This window comes from Sceloporus undulatus, chromosome 4 (genome assembly GCF_019175285.1).
Source record: "Sceloporus undulatus isolate JIND9_A2432 ecotype Alabama chromosome 4, SceUnd_v1.1, whole genome shotgun sequence".
In the NCBI taxonomy this organism is placed as follows: domain Eukaryota; kingdom Metazoa; phylum Chordata; class Lepidosauria; order Squamata; family Phrynosomatidae; genus Sceloporus; species Sceloporus undulatus.
In genome coordinates this window covers 128,536,586-128,552,954 of record NC_056525.1, presented here as the reverse complement: position 1 = coordinate 128,552,954, position 16,369 = coordinate 128,536,586, and the positions used below count along the sequence as shown (strand labels likewise).

Here is a 16,369-nt window from a genome sequence, read left to right as displayed (position 1 = left end):
ATAATAATAATAATAATAATAATAATAATAATAATAATAATAATAATAATATAAAATTTTATTTATGTTTCCCCGCCTCTCCCAAAGGAGACTAATATACAGGAATTACAATTTATGAGTAACATTTGTACAAAAAAATTGCTAAGGATTTTATATGGGTAATAGGAGGAGGTCAATGGGAGGGGGACACGCTGATTTTGGCACACCGGGTGACACCAAACCAAGTGAAGCCAATGGGGGAGGTGACATTACTACATAAAGGATAGTCAAAGAATAGATCGAAGCACCTTACCAAACAAGGCCAGTGTATGTGGGACCAGTGGGAAAAAGAGGATTTGAGGGCATGATAATAGCTTCTCCACCATATCAGAGAAAGCAGATATACAGAAAGTTTATACCTCACATAACATCAGCCTTTAAAATCCTACAGAGAGTTAGAGGCTGTACAAACTAGCAATAAACGCCAGCATCAAGGCGGAGTGATGCCCCAATTCCACTCCCATGCTGGTGTGATGCTATGTGCCCCACCACATGGTGGGAGACATCACAGCGCTCCCTTGGGGCAGTGTGCACACGTGCTGTGCCAAAGAAAAGTCAAAAAGCCCGCAGCACCAGCAGCTATGGCACCCTTTCCACGGCGCAAAAAGGAGCCACTTTTTGCAGCTCCTTGTTGCACTGCAGAAAGGCCAGATTGGGACCGCAGCATGCAGTTGCCACAGCCCCAATCCAGCTAGGAAAGGAGCGGCATCTTGCCGCTCCTTAGGGGCTGTCTGTACAGCCCCTACATGCCTGGAGGATCTTTTAAACCAGTTCATTGCTCTTTACAGTTCAACCTAGAACATCTCTTATATTTTGCCTCACATGCTGTTTCTGGAATACCTATAGACCCTTCCAAAATGGAAAAAATAGCATTCATACTGAAAGTAAAGTTGACAGCCTGGATTAGCATTGGTGGAGGGTATAATCCCATTAGTCTGGTCCATTTCCATTCCTAATCTAAATGACCAGATCCCAGTACTTTTTGTTTTATCTATTGTAAATTGCTTTGAATACCAAAATGGGGGAAAGGCACAATGTTGTTGCTGTTGTTGTTGTTGTGCAGATGATCTCCTGAAAATATTTTCAGAGCACATTGCTTGCTACATTGCTGAAGCTAAACAGTTATAAAACAGCTCAAGTCAAACACAACTGAGAAAAGCAGACATCAAAGACAAACAGGAATTTATCAAATGAGTTTCTAAAGCCAGATCTCCTTTAGTTCATTCCAGGGTGTTTCTTGAAAACTTTGTACTGTTGGTGTCGCAAGTGCATCACAAATATTTTCAATATTTAATGGGATAGTTATTGTCTTCATTAGAACCAAAGTACACAATGTAGTGCACATGTTTTCAAGTAGTGCAAAACTTTTTCTCAGACCAGATGTTTTAAAAAATGTAAAAGAAAAGAAAATGAGGTTTTTGAGTAGTAATGAGTAGGAAATGTTGGCCATTTTCAAATAATTCAAGAACCCTTGTCCTTTTCACAAATGTTTTCTGGAAATTGAGGCTGTACATGATATATAGGGGGAAATAGGTTCAAGCTAGCAATTTGAAGAGTGGCCACCTTTCTATATAAGCTTTCCTTGTTGCCTTGCAGGTCTTCATCAGTACCAGAAGTGGCTCCTGGGTAATGAGCCGATTGAATGAGAAAGGCTATCCCTGGGATACCATCTTTCACACTCGCTTCAACAATGTGATCCGGAACTCCCTCCCTTGGTTTCTTTTGCAATGGGTGACAGAACAAAAGATGAACCAGTGGTTTAATCATGAAAACTATGGCCTGGTGCCACAAAACAGGTATTTAAGGGATCATTTTGCTTCCTATGAGGCCTGATTTGTCCCATGTCTGTTGGCATTGTCCTGTGTCTGTTGGCATAACTATTATAAGGTATAACAAGGTAAATCTAATGAATGCTCCTAAAGTTCAACAGTTAAAAAGATGGGGCTTTGGACCATGTTGAATTTTGACTCTCCACCATAACACCATGGTGAGAATGAGGATGATATTGGTGATATTATCTCAAATGACATTCTTACTTTAAGCAAAAGGAAGCGTGCAAGTTATACCTTGTGCAAATTGTACTTATAGAATCATAGAATCATAAGAGTTGGAAGAGACCACAAGGGACATCCAGTCCAACCCCCTGCCATGCAGGAAATCTTAATCAAAGCATCCCCGAGAGATGGCCATCTAGCCTCTGTTTAAAGATCTCTAAGGAAGGATATTATCTGTAAGCATATGTGAGCTAGACTGAATCCTTACTTTGTCTTATGTCTCTGCATTCATATCCTGTCACTTTTTATTTCTTTGGGTAAACATAAAATGGATAGAAAGAACAGAGGCAGCCTAAGTTCTTCCCCTGCCTGAGACAGGATATGAAGCGTGCCCCCAACATCATTCAGGGTCTCTCCCTTATGCTGAAATAGGTTGAGGAGAAAAAGGCAGCAGTGCATGCTATCCTAAAAAGAGAAAGAGAGGGAAGATTGTGGCAGCAGTATCAGCTGCATTAGAGAAAAAGAAGATGCCAGTGGTCCTCCCCCTAAAGAAGGTGGCCATGGTATCCCCCCCCAAAAAAAAACGTAGGAGGGATGAATCAACACTGGCATCCTCCCTGAAGAAAAGTAGGTAGCACATGGGCCTTTATCACACTTGAGACTGGAACTCCAACCCAGAGCCAATTCAAAGTGAAGGGGAAACAGAGTCAATTCGAATCCAAGGCAATTCACGTGATGAATTATCACACGTGAAGAATGAAATTGTGGTGATTCCTGAGTCAAAGCGGAGCGAGTGCACATTAAATTACCACACCGGTACATATCATGCAGATTCAACAATTCAGTTGGGACCCTTGCACATGCTTAGTGGTGCTCTGAATGCATCGTGAACCTTTGCACTTCCGAGGTGAAGAAGGGGGCCACTTCCTGGTTCCAGTTTCATGTGAATGCTAGCCTCACATGAATAATAGGGAATGTCACCTATCCCTACATGCCCTCTGCTTCATCTGAATGTATCACCAGCAAAAGAAAATTTTACTACTACTACTACTAATAATAATAATAATAAATTTCTTTCACTTCAAAATAATCAGTGTAGAAGCTGCAGGTTAACTTGGAAGTAAATCCTTTGGATCTGAAGGAGACCCATTTTGGAGGAGTGCAGAAATGATTTTGTTTCCATTATTCTCCATGCTCCCTAAAATACCACCTCCCTGAATCCAATCCACTCTCCTTCCCTTTGTAACAGTTGCCTTCTCTTAGATTGCATCCACACTGGTGAAATAATCCGGTTTGACTCCACTTTAACTGTCCTGGCTCAGTGCTATGGAATTCTGGGAACTATAGTGTCATGAGACATTGAGCCTTCTCTGCCAGACAGCTCTGGTGCCACAGCAGACTAATAACATTATTATTATTATTATTATTATTATTATTATTATTTTAAAAGTAATAAATTATTATTATTATTATTATTATTATTATTATTATTATTATTGAAATATTATGCAGCCTCCATTCTTGAAGGAGCACTGGAAACAAATGGGGTAAAATTGCAGCGCAGTATGTGGGACCTTGGAGGTTTGGGGGGGGGTATACTAGGACGGAAACAAAGTTGCATTCCACACCAAACCAATTTGGATTGGAATCGAAGTGAGCTTGGAAACAATTTTTGTGAATTCGCTTGTTACCAAACTCACAATAATCAGGAGTCACTTTGGACTGACTGTGGATCCGCCTTGGAATGACCCCCCATAGAAAGCAATCACGTGAGATAATACATCACGTTTTAATGTGAATTCGCATGGTTGGACCTCCAGTGGCTTCAGATCAGAGCTGCAAAACCCTCCATGTGATAAGGGCCATTGTCTATACTTACATCAAAGAAGAGGTCTTAGCTATACTACAGCTCCCCCACAAGAAGGAGGCCCCAATTGTGACACCCCAGCAACAATTTCCTTAATGCCTTTGAGGTGATGAGGACATGAATCTTCCACCACGTTCTTGCAAATAGGTAGTTTGGACACTGTTGCTGCTGCTGTTTTCTTCTCTGGTTTGAGAGACACAGGTGCTAATTCTGTGTCCTCTTCTTCCTTCTGCTACAGCATCACAAGATTGGGCAGGTGATGCTATCACCCCCACCTTTTCACCTTTCAGCTGCACTGGGTAGAGGGTGAGTGCTCTAGGGTGGTGGGAATTGGAAAGTGAGCGGAAGCAGCAGCAGCAGCAACACCTTTAAGTGCAGCAGAGGTCCTGCCAGGATGGACGATAGGGGAAGAGTAAGGAATTAGCTATTGTCCTGCCACTTAAGGCAATTTCTCACTCAGTCTAATGGCAGGGCTGGCCCTGGGAAAGATAAGACTGTAGGATCCTCTGAGGAATTCATACAAGATGTATATAATGGAACTGTAATACAATGGTTTGAATCCTCACACTGGCTTTGTAGGTGTATGGGCAATGCATTTTTGGGGGCTTTGATTCAGTCTTTAAAAACTTTGCTTACACTTTCAAAGCCTTGAGAAATATTCCTCTAAGATTTAATGAATGGCACTAGATAGATTCTGTATTGAAGTGATTATAGAATCATAGGCCCGTTACAAACGGGCATAAAAGTACGGACTGGGTCCGTGCTAGGGTTAGGAAGGGGATCACTTCTTGACGCCCCTAACCCTAGTACGGACTGAGTCTGTACAAAATGGCGGTGCCCTATGCACACGGGCGCTGCCATGACTACATCACGACCACGCCGCCTCTAAACGGGGCGGCGTGGTCGTGAGACGTAGTGGGGCTGCGCAAGGGCGCCTAGGGCGCCCTTTCTGCAGCCCCGGAAGGAGCTCCATTTCGGAGTTCCTTCCAGCTTTGCGTCGCTGGGCGCAGCCTTTACATGGCTGCACCAGCGATGCAGAGGAGAAAGGGGCCAAGCAGCCCCTTTCTCCTCCTCCCCGCTGCTGCCGGGTGTCCTTGAGGCTTGAAGCCCCAAGGACACCCCTTTCCAGGCCGCGGGGAAGCGGCCTTTTGCAGCTTCCCCGCAGCCTGGAAAGCAGCAGATTGGGGCCTCGGAGGCTGCTGTTGTGGCAGCTGAGGCCCCGATCTGGCAGGGAAAGGGCTGGTTACAGGCCGCCCCAAATGGGCGGTCTGTAACATGCCATAGAGTTGGAAGGGGTCCTATGGGCCATCAAGTCCAACCCTCTGCTCAATGCAAGATCCTCAGAACATAGCTGTCCAGCCACCTTTGGAGATGTCCAGAGAAGAAAAGGGCCTGCTCTGTCACACCCACCATCACTCCAGAGCCTTCAAAAGCTGATGAGGAGCTCAGGCAGCAAAGGGCCTGCTCTGCCACACTTACCATCACTCCACAGCCTTCAAAAGCTGAGGAGCAGTTCAACAGTGATGGCAGCAGCAGCAACCCCGGGCATGGTGCGGCAGAAGAGGAGCAGAAAATGCCAGGAGGGAAGGCATAAACCCCCCCTCTACACTGCACACAACAACAGCAGCGGTAGCAGCAGCAACCCTGGGTGCAGTGCGGCAGAGGAGGAGCAGCAAATGCCGAGAGGGAGGGCATTAAAAAAAACCTCTACACTGCACATAACAACAGTGGTGGTGGCAGCAGCAACCCCAGGCATGGCATGGCACAGGAGGAGCAGGCAAAGACCAAAGGATTGGAGTGATACTCAGCTCCTTCACCTATGATAGAGAGGGCTGGCACCTGCGGGAAATGAGGCAGTGGAAATCTCAAAGGTGCGAATCCACATTAAGCGCTGTTGTGAGTCTATCACTTAGCCAAAGGAACACTGTTTAAAAAGGAAAGTGAACATTGGAAAAACTGAAACTTTAAACTTGAACTAAACAAAAAAGCTACTAAGGTGAGAGAGACCCACGATAACAACCTGTGTGACTTTGGCCTGCACACAGGTTGTGATTGGCAAAGAACTTACTAGCAGGAAAATCCAAGAGCTAGTTAAAAGACCTTCTTGGTAAAGAAGGTCTGAAGAATGGCTTGCTGAGGGCTCGCTCCAGTCCACAGGAAAGGTAGAGAAGTATGTGTCTTCTACCATGACCCGATGGACTGTAGGAGCCAAAGTCTTTGAGCTCTTTGCCAATGACTGGATAGGGGAAAACCAGACCAGTCATAGTGGGCCCAGCAGCCTGAGATAGGAAAAGAGTATTTAAAAAAGAAAGAGACAAAAAGCATTGTTTGGCAATATCGTATTTGTTGATTAAATGACAACCAAGTAAGGTCTAAGAAAGAAGTATTGAAAGTTGAAAAGAGGTAAACAAGAACATAAAGAGGTAATTGTTACTCAGTTAAAAATATACATTGTATGTTCGCTTTCTAGTTTTCTTGTGTCTGGTAAATAAGGAAAATAAATACAGGGAGAAAAAAGTGGGGGAAAGGAGAGTGAACAAGGTCAGAGAGCTTCGAAATAAATAGAAGATAGAAAGAAAATATAATGAGTAGAAGACAATACAAGAAGATATAGACAAACTTTGATAAACATGCAGTCGGAAAGAAGACCATCTTTTGAATCACCGGGAAAAACAAATAGACGTAGGATTACAAAAAGGTCACCTATTGGAAGAATTCCAAAAATTCAAATCAGAAATGAGACAGGAAATGCGAGACAATAGAGAAGAGATAAAGGAGGAGGTAAGGAAAGAGATAGATAAGATAGGAGATAAAATAGAAAAGATAACAGGTGACATTACACAAATAAAAAAAGAAGTAAAGGATTTGAAAAACAAAACACAAGACTTAGAGAAAACTCTCTCTCTGGCTTTACTTTGCGAACGAAGATTCAGGAAGGACTCATCCCGCACTTTCTACAAGCGTGTTGATGACTAAAAAGGCCAATCCAAGATAAACAAGTCCAGTTGCAGAAAGCACAGCAGAAAGTCTCCTTCGGTGATGTTTCTGGGGTGTGGTTCTTTCTGTATTGTCGTTTCTCTTTGAGACTCGTTCGGCGTGAGCTTTCAAAAAAGGCTGCAACATCATGGATAGTGCGTTTCCATGCCTCTCAGTGCGAGGCCAGGGCGGAACATTGTTGGTGATAATTTGGCCAAGCCTGAGATGTTGTTTCAGGGAGTCCTTGTATCTCTTCTTTGGAGCGCCCCTCTTATGCTGACCCGTGGCGAGTTCACCGTAGAATACTATTTTTGGGAGGCGATGGTCCTTCATCCTAGAAACGTGTCCTGCCCAGTGCAGCTGCTTCCTCAATAGCATGGCCTCAATGCTAGTGATACCTGCTTGCTCAAGGACAGCAACATTTGTCAATCCAGTGTATATTTAGAATTGTGTGTAAACATGAATGATGAAAGCGTTTGAGGAGTCGTAGGTGTTGACGATAGGTGACCCATGTTTCAGACCCATAAAGGAGAATAGACAGTACAATGGCTCTATACACACTGATTTTGGTGCTTCATCTCAAGTGTTTGTTACTCCTGACTCTTTTGTGAAGCATTCCAAATGCACTATATGCCTTTGCTAATCTGTGATCGATCTCTTTAACAATCTTGGCGTCTGAGGAGATGATGCTTCCCAGGTAGGTGAACTGCTGAACGGACTTAAGCACAGATTTGTCTACAGTGATGTGGGGATGGTAGTGTTCTTCCTGAGGTGCAGGCTGGTAGAGAACTTCTGTTTTCTTCAGGCTGACTTCTGGCTTAAAGAACTCTGCAGCTGTTGCAAAGCAGGATGTTAGGCACTGAAGAGCTAATTCCGTATGGGAAACGAGGGCAGCATCGTCAGCAAAAAGCAGCTCACGGACTAGATAGTTTAGAGTCTTAGTGTGAGCCCTCAGATGGCTTAAGTTAAACAGGCTACCATCAGTATGATAGCATATATAAATGCCGTCTTCTTCTTCGAGATCTGCTGTAGCCCTTTGGAGCATCATGCTGAAGAAGACTGTAAATAGAGTTGGAGTGAGAACACAGCTTTGTTTCACTTCATTCGTTATTTGAAAGGGCTCTGAAAGAGCATCGCCCTATCTAACTTGCCCTTGCTGGCCTTCATGTAGCAGGATAATCATTTTGAGGAATTTGGGGCGGGGCATCCTAGTCATTCCAGGATCTGCCACAGACCTTTTCTACTCACAATGTCGAAGGCTTTGGTGAGGTTGACAAATGTTACATAGAGTCCTTTGTTCTGCACTCTACATTTCTCTTGCAGTTGTCTAAGGGCAAATACCATATCTGTAGTGCTCCTATTAGCTCTAAAGCCGCATTGGCTTTCAGGAAGAAGTTCTTCTGCAATAGCAGGAACTAATCTGTTCAGGAGTATCCTTGCAAGGATTTTTCCGACGATAGAGAGTCGTGTTATACCTCGATAGTTGGAGCAATCGGATTTTGCTCCTTTTTTCTTATACAGGGTGATGATGACTGCATCTCGGAGATCTGATGGCAGTTCACCTTTTTCCCAGCAACTTACAAGGAGTTCATGGAGTTTAGCATGGAGTACATGATCTGCATGTTTCCAAGTTTCAGGTGGAATTCCATCAATCCTGGCTGCCTTGCCATTTTTCATCTGTTGAATGGCCTTAAGGGTCTCTTCCAAAGTGGGAGCTATGTCCAATTCATTTTTCATTGGTTGTTGTGTCATATGTTGAATAGCTGAGTCTTGGACTCAGGACTACTAAAGAGGCTTTGGAAATGTTCAGCCCATCGGTTCAGAATGTAAGCTTTATCTGTGATTAGTGTTTGACCATCTGGTGTGTGCCTTTGTTTCTTTGTCTTTGTTTGACCGCATCAGAAGATGCCTGTTGGCCGCGTCTAGCCGATTTGGTAGATGGGAATGAGCTTTCTTAGGCCACCTTTTCTAGGCCCCTCTCCATATGGAGCAAGCAGTGCTCTCCTTGAAAAAGGCTGCTTGGTCATTCAGGATGCTGCTGAACAAGATTGTCATCCCCCGGATCATTCTCAAGCAACCAAAGTCCTGAACTGCCTGCATGCAGGGTTGGGTCTGCGGCTTCAAGTGCATCTTTACACTTGCCGTTTCATTCCTTGCCTATCACTACAGGGCTTTCTCGGAAGTTGGATGTATCCTTCAAGCCTGTGCAATGTATTTTTTCTGGTGGAGTGCAGCGTGCACAGAACTGGCCGCACCCTTTAAACCAGAGGTTCATCTGCTGAGGCCTTGACAAGCATGACAGTAGCAGCGAGGTCCTTGGGTCGTAGGTTTGATTAGAGTTTCCTTCTCTTAGATGGTTGATCTTACAGGGTTATACGAGCACCATCGCCCTGGTTTGGGATTAGAGTTTTCCTTCTCCTAGTATGGTTGACATAAGGCTAGAAAGCCTATCCTGCCCTTTGGCGCTCTTGATCAGACCCTTCGGTTGTGACCTGTCTGGCATGGGAGGCCTTACCAGTGGCCAGCATAGCTCACAATTTCATTAGGGTATGCAAGCCTCTCCCCCACGACAAGGGGGCATCAATGGAGAGGCAATGTACAGTCAGCCTTCCATATCCACTGATTCAACTACCCGTGGTTAGATGCATGTGGAATGGGATAGTTGAATCATATAGCTACTAATCTATCAAAATATCGTGATGCTAAGAGAGGGTATAAAGCAAACAGATGAAAGAAACAGAAGATTTATAAACCACAGGTTGCTTGGCAATGGCTCTGAAATCACCAGAGAGTGAGCCATCCCTTTTGCAGTGGAGAGGAGTGGACAAAATCTCTGGGAGCCTCTATGGATAAACACTAAATACCTAGATAACAGACAGCTATCATCAGACTGTAATGCAGAACTAGTGGGACGGTCTCCTAACTCCTAGTTCCTGACCAGACTGTGCTAAGGTTGACTTATACAAAAGAAATAAGAAGAAACTGGGAAATATATATGCCATTACAAAGGTAGTAATGGACATACAGTGGTACCTCGGGATACGAAATACCCAGGTTACGAAATTTTCGGGATACGAAAAAATCCCATAGGGAATTATTGTTTCGGGTTACGAATGTTTTTTCGGGTTACGAAAAAACTTTTGGTGCTTTTTTCGGCTTTTTCGCACGGAATCGCGGCTTTTCCCCATTAGCGCCTATGGCAATTCGGCTTACGAAGGCTTTTCGGGTTACGAACGGTGCCACGGAACGAATTAATTTCGTAACCCGAGGCACCACTGTACAACAACAAGATGCTGTAACAATTAACTTGTCAGATTTAAAAAATAGAGAAATGTGTGAAACTAAGAGGAGTTCCAAAAAAGGCAAATGAAGATTTATATGACATTGTGACAACAGCATTAGCAAAATTTTTAGAATTTGAGGAAGAAAGGATGGAAATAGAAATAGACAGAATTTTTAGGGTAAACTCAATTGTAGCAAAGGAAAGAAAGCTACCTTGAGATATAGTGGTGTATATAAAAGATTCAGGAGGAAGAGGTGGGACTAGAAAAGACAAACATAGATAGAAGCGAGAGTGAAAAAAATTCAGAGGAAGGACTAGAAGAGGAAGAACAACAAAAAAGAAAAAACAATACTCAAAAAGAGGTAGCCCCTATCAATGGGAAAGAAACTGGAGGAAAAGAATGAAGTACACACAGAATCTGGACCTGAGAGAGAACCTGATAAAGATGCAGTATAGGTGGCATTTGACTCCACATGTTTTAGCCAAAATCAATAAGAGCAATAATAATAAATGTTGGAAGTGTGGGAAGGACGACGGCACATGTTACCACTGTTGGTGGCTTTGTGATAAAGCATTAAATTTTTGGTCAGAAATACATACAGTTATGGCAGAAATATTAAATACAAATTTCAGAAAAGACCCTAAACTTTATCTGTTGACCATGGTGGATCAAACTGAAGTGGAAAGGAAATTTGGAAAACTTATTTTTTATTTGGTCACTGCAGCCAGAATTCTTTATGCGGGGGGAATGGAAAAACAAAACAATACTAACTAAACAGCACTGGTTAGTTAAATTATACGATTATATGGAATTGGACTGTCTGACTTTATTGCTAAAAGGGAAATCAAAGAGTGAGCTTTTGACAATTTGGAAACTCTTTATTGATTATATGAGGGCTAAAAAGGGAAAATTTTCAACTATTCTATTTGACGATTAAAGGATTCTATGTTTGAATAAGAGTAAAAAGGAAAACAAATACTAAAAAGGTCGTCAAGAGGATGTGAGATATACACTAGCAAATTATAGAGGTTTGTTAAATGATATAAGGTCAACATACCACTGTGAGAGGGCAAATAAGACTTGAATGGCAGTAAAACTTATTATTAGAATACATTGTTATCAGGGAAAGTTAAGGAAGTACTAGATAGTAAGACCAGTAATATATTCTTGTATAGGGAGGACCAAAGATGTAAAAGAAGGCTTGATATTTTACTTGTTATGAAGTACCATATATAAGTAAAACACAATAAGTTTTATTTCATGATGGAAATTTTTAAAGAATTTAAAAAAAAGAGGTAGCCCCACTGCTCTAAAACTTTGATTTAGGTTATTTGACAGGTACAGATACTAATTTACAGGGAATAACAGAAGGAATAGGAATAAATTTAATTATTTGGAATGTGAAGGGCTTAAATTCAAGATCAAAAAGAAAGCATGTGTTTCACTACATTGAAAAACAAATAGCAGCTATTGTGTGTACACAGGAGACACACACTAATAAAAAGGATGTTAAATATTTAAAAAAACTCAAAACTTGGAATGGAATATGTCTCAACAGGAGACAAAAGAAAAAAGGTGTAGTGTTATATGTAAGTCAAAAAATAAAAAGTAAAAAATTGTTCACAAATGAGGATGGTTTATTTGTAGGAGTTGAATTAAACCTAATGAGATCATATTTATTATTCATAGGTCAATCAATCAATCATTTTTATTAATGCTTAAGCCAAAGACCATTCGCATGATTAATATGTAAAACCGGTGACAAAAATTCAATATTACAAAATGCTCCATCAAATAACTAACATCCAAATTTTATACATTAAACAAAATAAAATTCCAGACAATTAACTAAAGCAACATTAAAAACAACTAAAATTAGATAAGATCATCCCCATGGCAATCAACTGCAATGTCCGCTATAACTCTTGCCCAAATTTTGATTGCTGCTAAGGCAAACAATGAAACCTTATAAGTTACCTTAGAATCTATATCAGACAAGAGATAAAAAATATTTTCAGAAGTGGTATTAGACTGTAAATTGGACAGAATAGGTCCCATAAATTTAGTTCTTGGATCAGTATATAGTGAGCAAAAAAGCAGATAATGAGGCAAATACTCGATTTCTGAAGCTCCACAAATACATAAACGGGATTCCTTAGGTGTGTGTGAATATCTGCCATCAATCATGGCTGAGGGCATTATTTGAAAACGGAGAGCTGTAAAAGCCTGCCTAAGCTTTGGGAATGTAGGCTTCCCTAGGTAAGCAGCCATCTGGTGGTCCAGTTTATATAATCTCAACATTTGGAAAATGTTGAATTGTTCATAGCCTGTCTATCCAGATACACACCCTGGTTAAAAATGTATTCATGAAGCTTCTCTCTTGAATTCCAGATAGAAGCGTTTTCAATTAGAGCGGGATATGATTCAAGCAACCTATGGTATCTTAATCTCCAAACTTTGCAGCTTGGTAAATGTTGGTGGAAACATAACTTAGGAAAAACCTTAACCAGAGAATCTTTTACAGATTTCCAGTAATTAAATAAAATGAAATGAATACGAGCTCTGATGGAAGGGAAGCCAACCTCTGCCCAAACGAAAGCTGCAGGTGTGCCAGGTGGAAGTATAAGCAATTTTTTGGAAAATGTATTCTGGAGGGCCTCCAGTTTGACCAGTTGGGAATCATCCCATCCCCACACAGCAGCACCATAAAGGATCTGGGCTATAACTTTACTGTGGAATATTTTTAGAGCTGGTGTGACCAAATGAACCCTGCCTGATTGTAGAATCTAAGGATTGCTCCAATAGTTCTCACAGCCACTGCTCTACTAGCTTCTATGTGGGACATCCAGGAGAGGTTTTCTGTAAAGTAAATGCCAAGATATTTAAATTCTCGGCATTGTTCGATCTGATGACCATTAATAGAGCAACAAAAATCAGAGTGTCTTTTCCCAAACACCTTCACCTTTGTTTTATTGTAATTGATAGCAAGATTTTCTTTAGAACAAAACACCTCAAGCTTGGAGATTAGCCTTCTCAAACCTATACATGTGAGTGAAATTAAAACCATATCATCAGCATATAACAGAATAGAGATCTTTTTTTACCCAAGTGTGGGTGGAAAAAATTCTGGGCCAGAAAGTGCTGGAATGATGTCATTCAAATATAAATTAAAAAGTGATGGTGCCAAAAGGCATCCTTGTTTAACTCCTTTATATGTGGGGATAGGATCGGTTAGTGAACCAGAGATACCAACTCTTATCCTTGCTGTTGTATTGGTATAAAGTTCCTTGATTAGAAACAACAAGCGGTTATCTATGTTAATATTGGCCAGTTTGCACCATAACAAATTTCTATCAATTGAATCAAAAGCTGCTGCTAAATCAATAAAAGCGACAAATAGATATTTTGTGGGACCCTCGATTCCTTGTTGAGCTAAAACATAGAGTCAGACAATAGTCGATAGTACTCTGGCCTTCCCTGAATCCGGTTTGTTCAGGGTGAATTATCTGATTGCTAGATTCCCATTCAACCAAGCTATTTAACAGGTATTTACTATATAGCTTAGAATCAACATCCAAAAGGCTTATAGGCCAATAATTGTTGAGATCTTGCTTATCGCCCTTCTTGTATATGGGGACAACTACACTCTTTCCAGCCTACTGGAGTTATCCCTGTATTACTGATTTGGGTAAACACCTTAGCCAATATTGGAGCCCATCACTCAGAGAAGGTTTTAAATATTTCTGGGGGCATCATATTTTCTCCTGGGCCTTTATTCAATGCAAGAGCTGCCATCAACTTTTTTATCTCGGACTTTAAAACAGGGGGCCAGTAAGGCAAACAAGTAGTTTTTAAAGCAATAGAGGATTGATGTTCTGCATATATAGCTCCATAAAGTTTACTAAAATGGGCATACCATTGCTGTGATGTAATGTGCCCAACAATAGCTGGTCTGATCCTGTTCATGCCAGAAGCAGTGATATCCCAAAACTGCTTCTCATTCTTTTCTGTAACAGCTTGTGCTGTTTCTATTTTATTCTAATATATATATTTATATATATATATTCTGTTTTAAAGGTGCCTTGTAAAATGACCTCATAGAAGCTAAAGCGTTGGGGGAAATATTATCATTATTTCTAAGTACCTGTTGAGAGCAATCCATCAATGCTTTCCAAGCACTTCGACATTTCAAATCAAACCATCTGTTAGTTACTACCTTGTTGGGATTGAATTGTTTATTACTCACCAATTTGGGCCTAAGCTTCTGAATAATAATTTGGAAAACGTCTAAAATATCTGAATTGGAGTTTAAAATAGCTGATTGTAGGGACTTGAAAGTAATACTCTCCAACATCTGAAGAATAGAGGTGCCCAAATTAATTGACCACCGTATTCTCTGTTCTCCCATATGAATTCCATTTAAATTTTGGAGAATACATGGGGAATAAAATGTCCGGAAATTAAATAACAATGACAGTGGGGAATGATCATTTTCGGCTCAATTAATAACTTCAAATCTACAAATATCAGGTACCAGATTTGCAGATGCTATTATATAGTCTATTGTACTTGCTCCCCTGTTGGTGACATAAGTGTAAGAGCCCGATGTCAGATCATAATGGGTTCCATTAAGGCACTGCAATCCATGCTTAGAAAAAACTTCTATAAACTTTAAACCAGATTTGTTAATGGTTATATCTTGAGAAACCCTAGGGACAGGTACGACATAAGCGGTCAGTCCGTAGTTAGTACTCTCCAGTTGCCTTAAATCATTTCCAATTCTAGCATTAAAGTCTCTACAAAGTAAAAACCTTGTGGAGGGATATTGACTCTCCAAAGAGGACAAGGTTTCAGATAAACTATCCCAAATACTATTAGGACCTACATTCTTTGCTAAGTTAGGAGGAAAATAAATATTTATACAGATTAAGGAATCAAAATGCATGCTCTTAATGGCAAGCACTTGTATACATTGCGGAAAAGCACTAGTTATTGGTTGAATCTTGGCGTGCAAATCAACTGAGATAAATATTGTGAGACCACCACTACCATGGCCTCTTGTACAAATTTTAACCACAGGAACAGAAAATGCTTGAAATCCATGTAGAGATGGCAAATTAGTTTCGAGGGCCCATGTCTCTTGTAAACAAAGAATTTAAAAGTTGTGTACGTAGTTTGCAAAATCTGCATCATGGAACTTATTTCCCCAACCCATGATATTCCAACATAGTAGACTTAATTGTCAAGCTGATGTAGTCAAGTCCATGTCATCACCAGTATTTGAAAATTCTGTTTGAGCTGGGGCTTTTTAATTGTAGGACTATTCATGCAGAGAAAGTATAGTATTAACCCTCTTAGGTTCCCAGGGTTCTACTGGAGTTGTAGTTATAAAATACTTTTCATTTATTATTAATAAGGCATCAATAGGACTCCTAACCAAAGCCCTCTCAGCATCGGGGACCTCAGCAGTAGTTACTGAATTCAACAGTGGTATGGCCAGATCCTTGGTAGTGAGCAGCATATTTTTAAGATCGTCCACTCTAGAAGAGATATCATTTTGTTCTACATTGATTATTAAGTCGCTTGAGTCTGTGACCTGCTTCTCTGTGGACTGCCTCTCTGCCATAATGTTGGAAGTTTTAACTGAACTAGGCTTCAATGCAGTCTTACACAAGGTTCCTTTAGGCATTCTTTTAGGCGTTATCAAGCAGGCCTTGCTTTGCTTTGTTGGCCCCCCACTACTATGCTTATAAGGGAATAAAGGAGATATAGTTAGGTCTTGAAAAACCCGTGCTGGAATTATTTGAAAGTTAGATAAAAAGGCTTCATTTTCATCAACATAAGAGGAATTGTAGATTGTTAGAAAATTAACAGAATTTGCTTATGAGCTGATATACTAGGAAGCCATTCCACAGCAAGGATATCAATATCATAAGGGGAGTACCTGTAAAAGTTGGCTCAGCGAAGTTCTAATGACTCTATTTGACCTCCATCTATTGTTGTTTATTCTGCTGTAAGCAATTTGCAACATAACTTGATTTACTTGTAGAATCCTGCTATGGTTTCTTTTCCCCGTCTCCTTAGGAATTACTAGTAGACTGCCCCTAGAGTTGTTTATGGTGGGATTCCCCACTTTACTAGATGTTTCTCTGTTGGTGTAATCCAAACTCTCTTTTAGCACTGTTTGCTTCTGCATGAAAGTCTCAAAA

At 41.0% G+C, this 16,369-nt stretch overlaps 1 protein-coding gene across 2 annotated transcripts in view; it reads left to right on the top strand.

Moving 5' to 3' along the window:
* LOC121927535 (dimethylaniline monooxygenase [N-oxide-forming] 2-like) overlaps positions 1-16,369 on the top strand; it is a 53,665-nt gene that overhangs the window by 24,428 nt on the left and 12,868 nt on the right. For both annotated transcript variants that reach the window (XM_042461221.1, XM_042461222.1), the window contains exon 5: positions 1,636-1,835. In XM_042461221.1, coding sequence (XP_042317155.1) covers positions 1,636-1,835 — 200 coding nt within the window. The remainder of the gene's footprint in view (positions 1-1,635; positions 1,836-16,369) is intronic.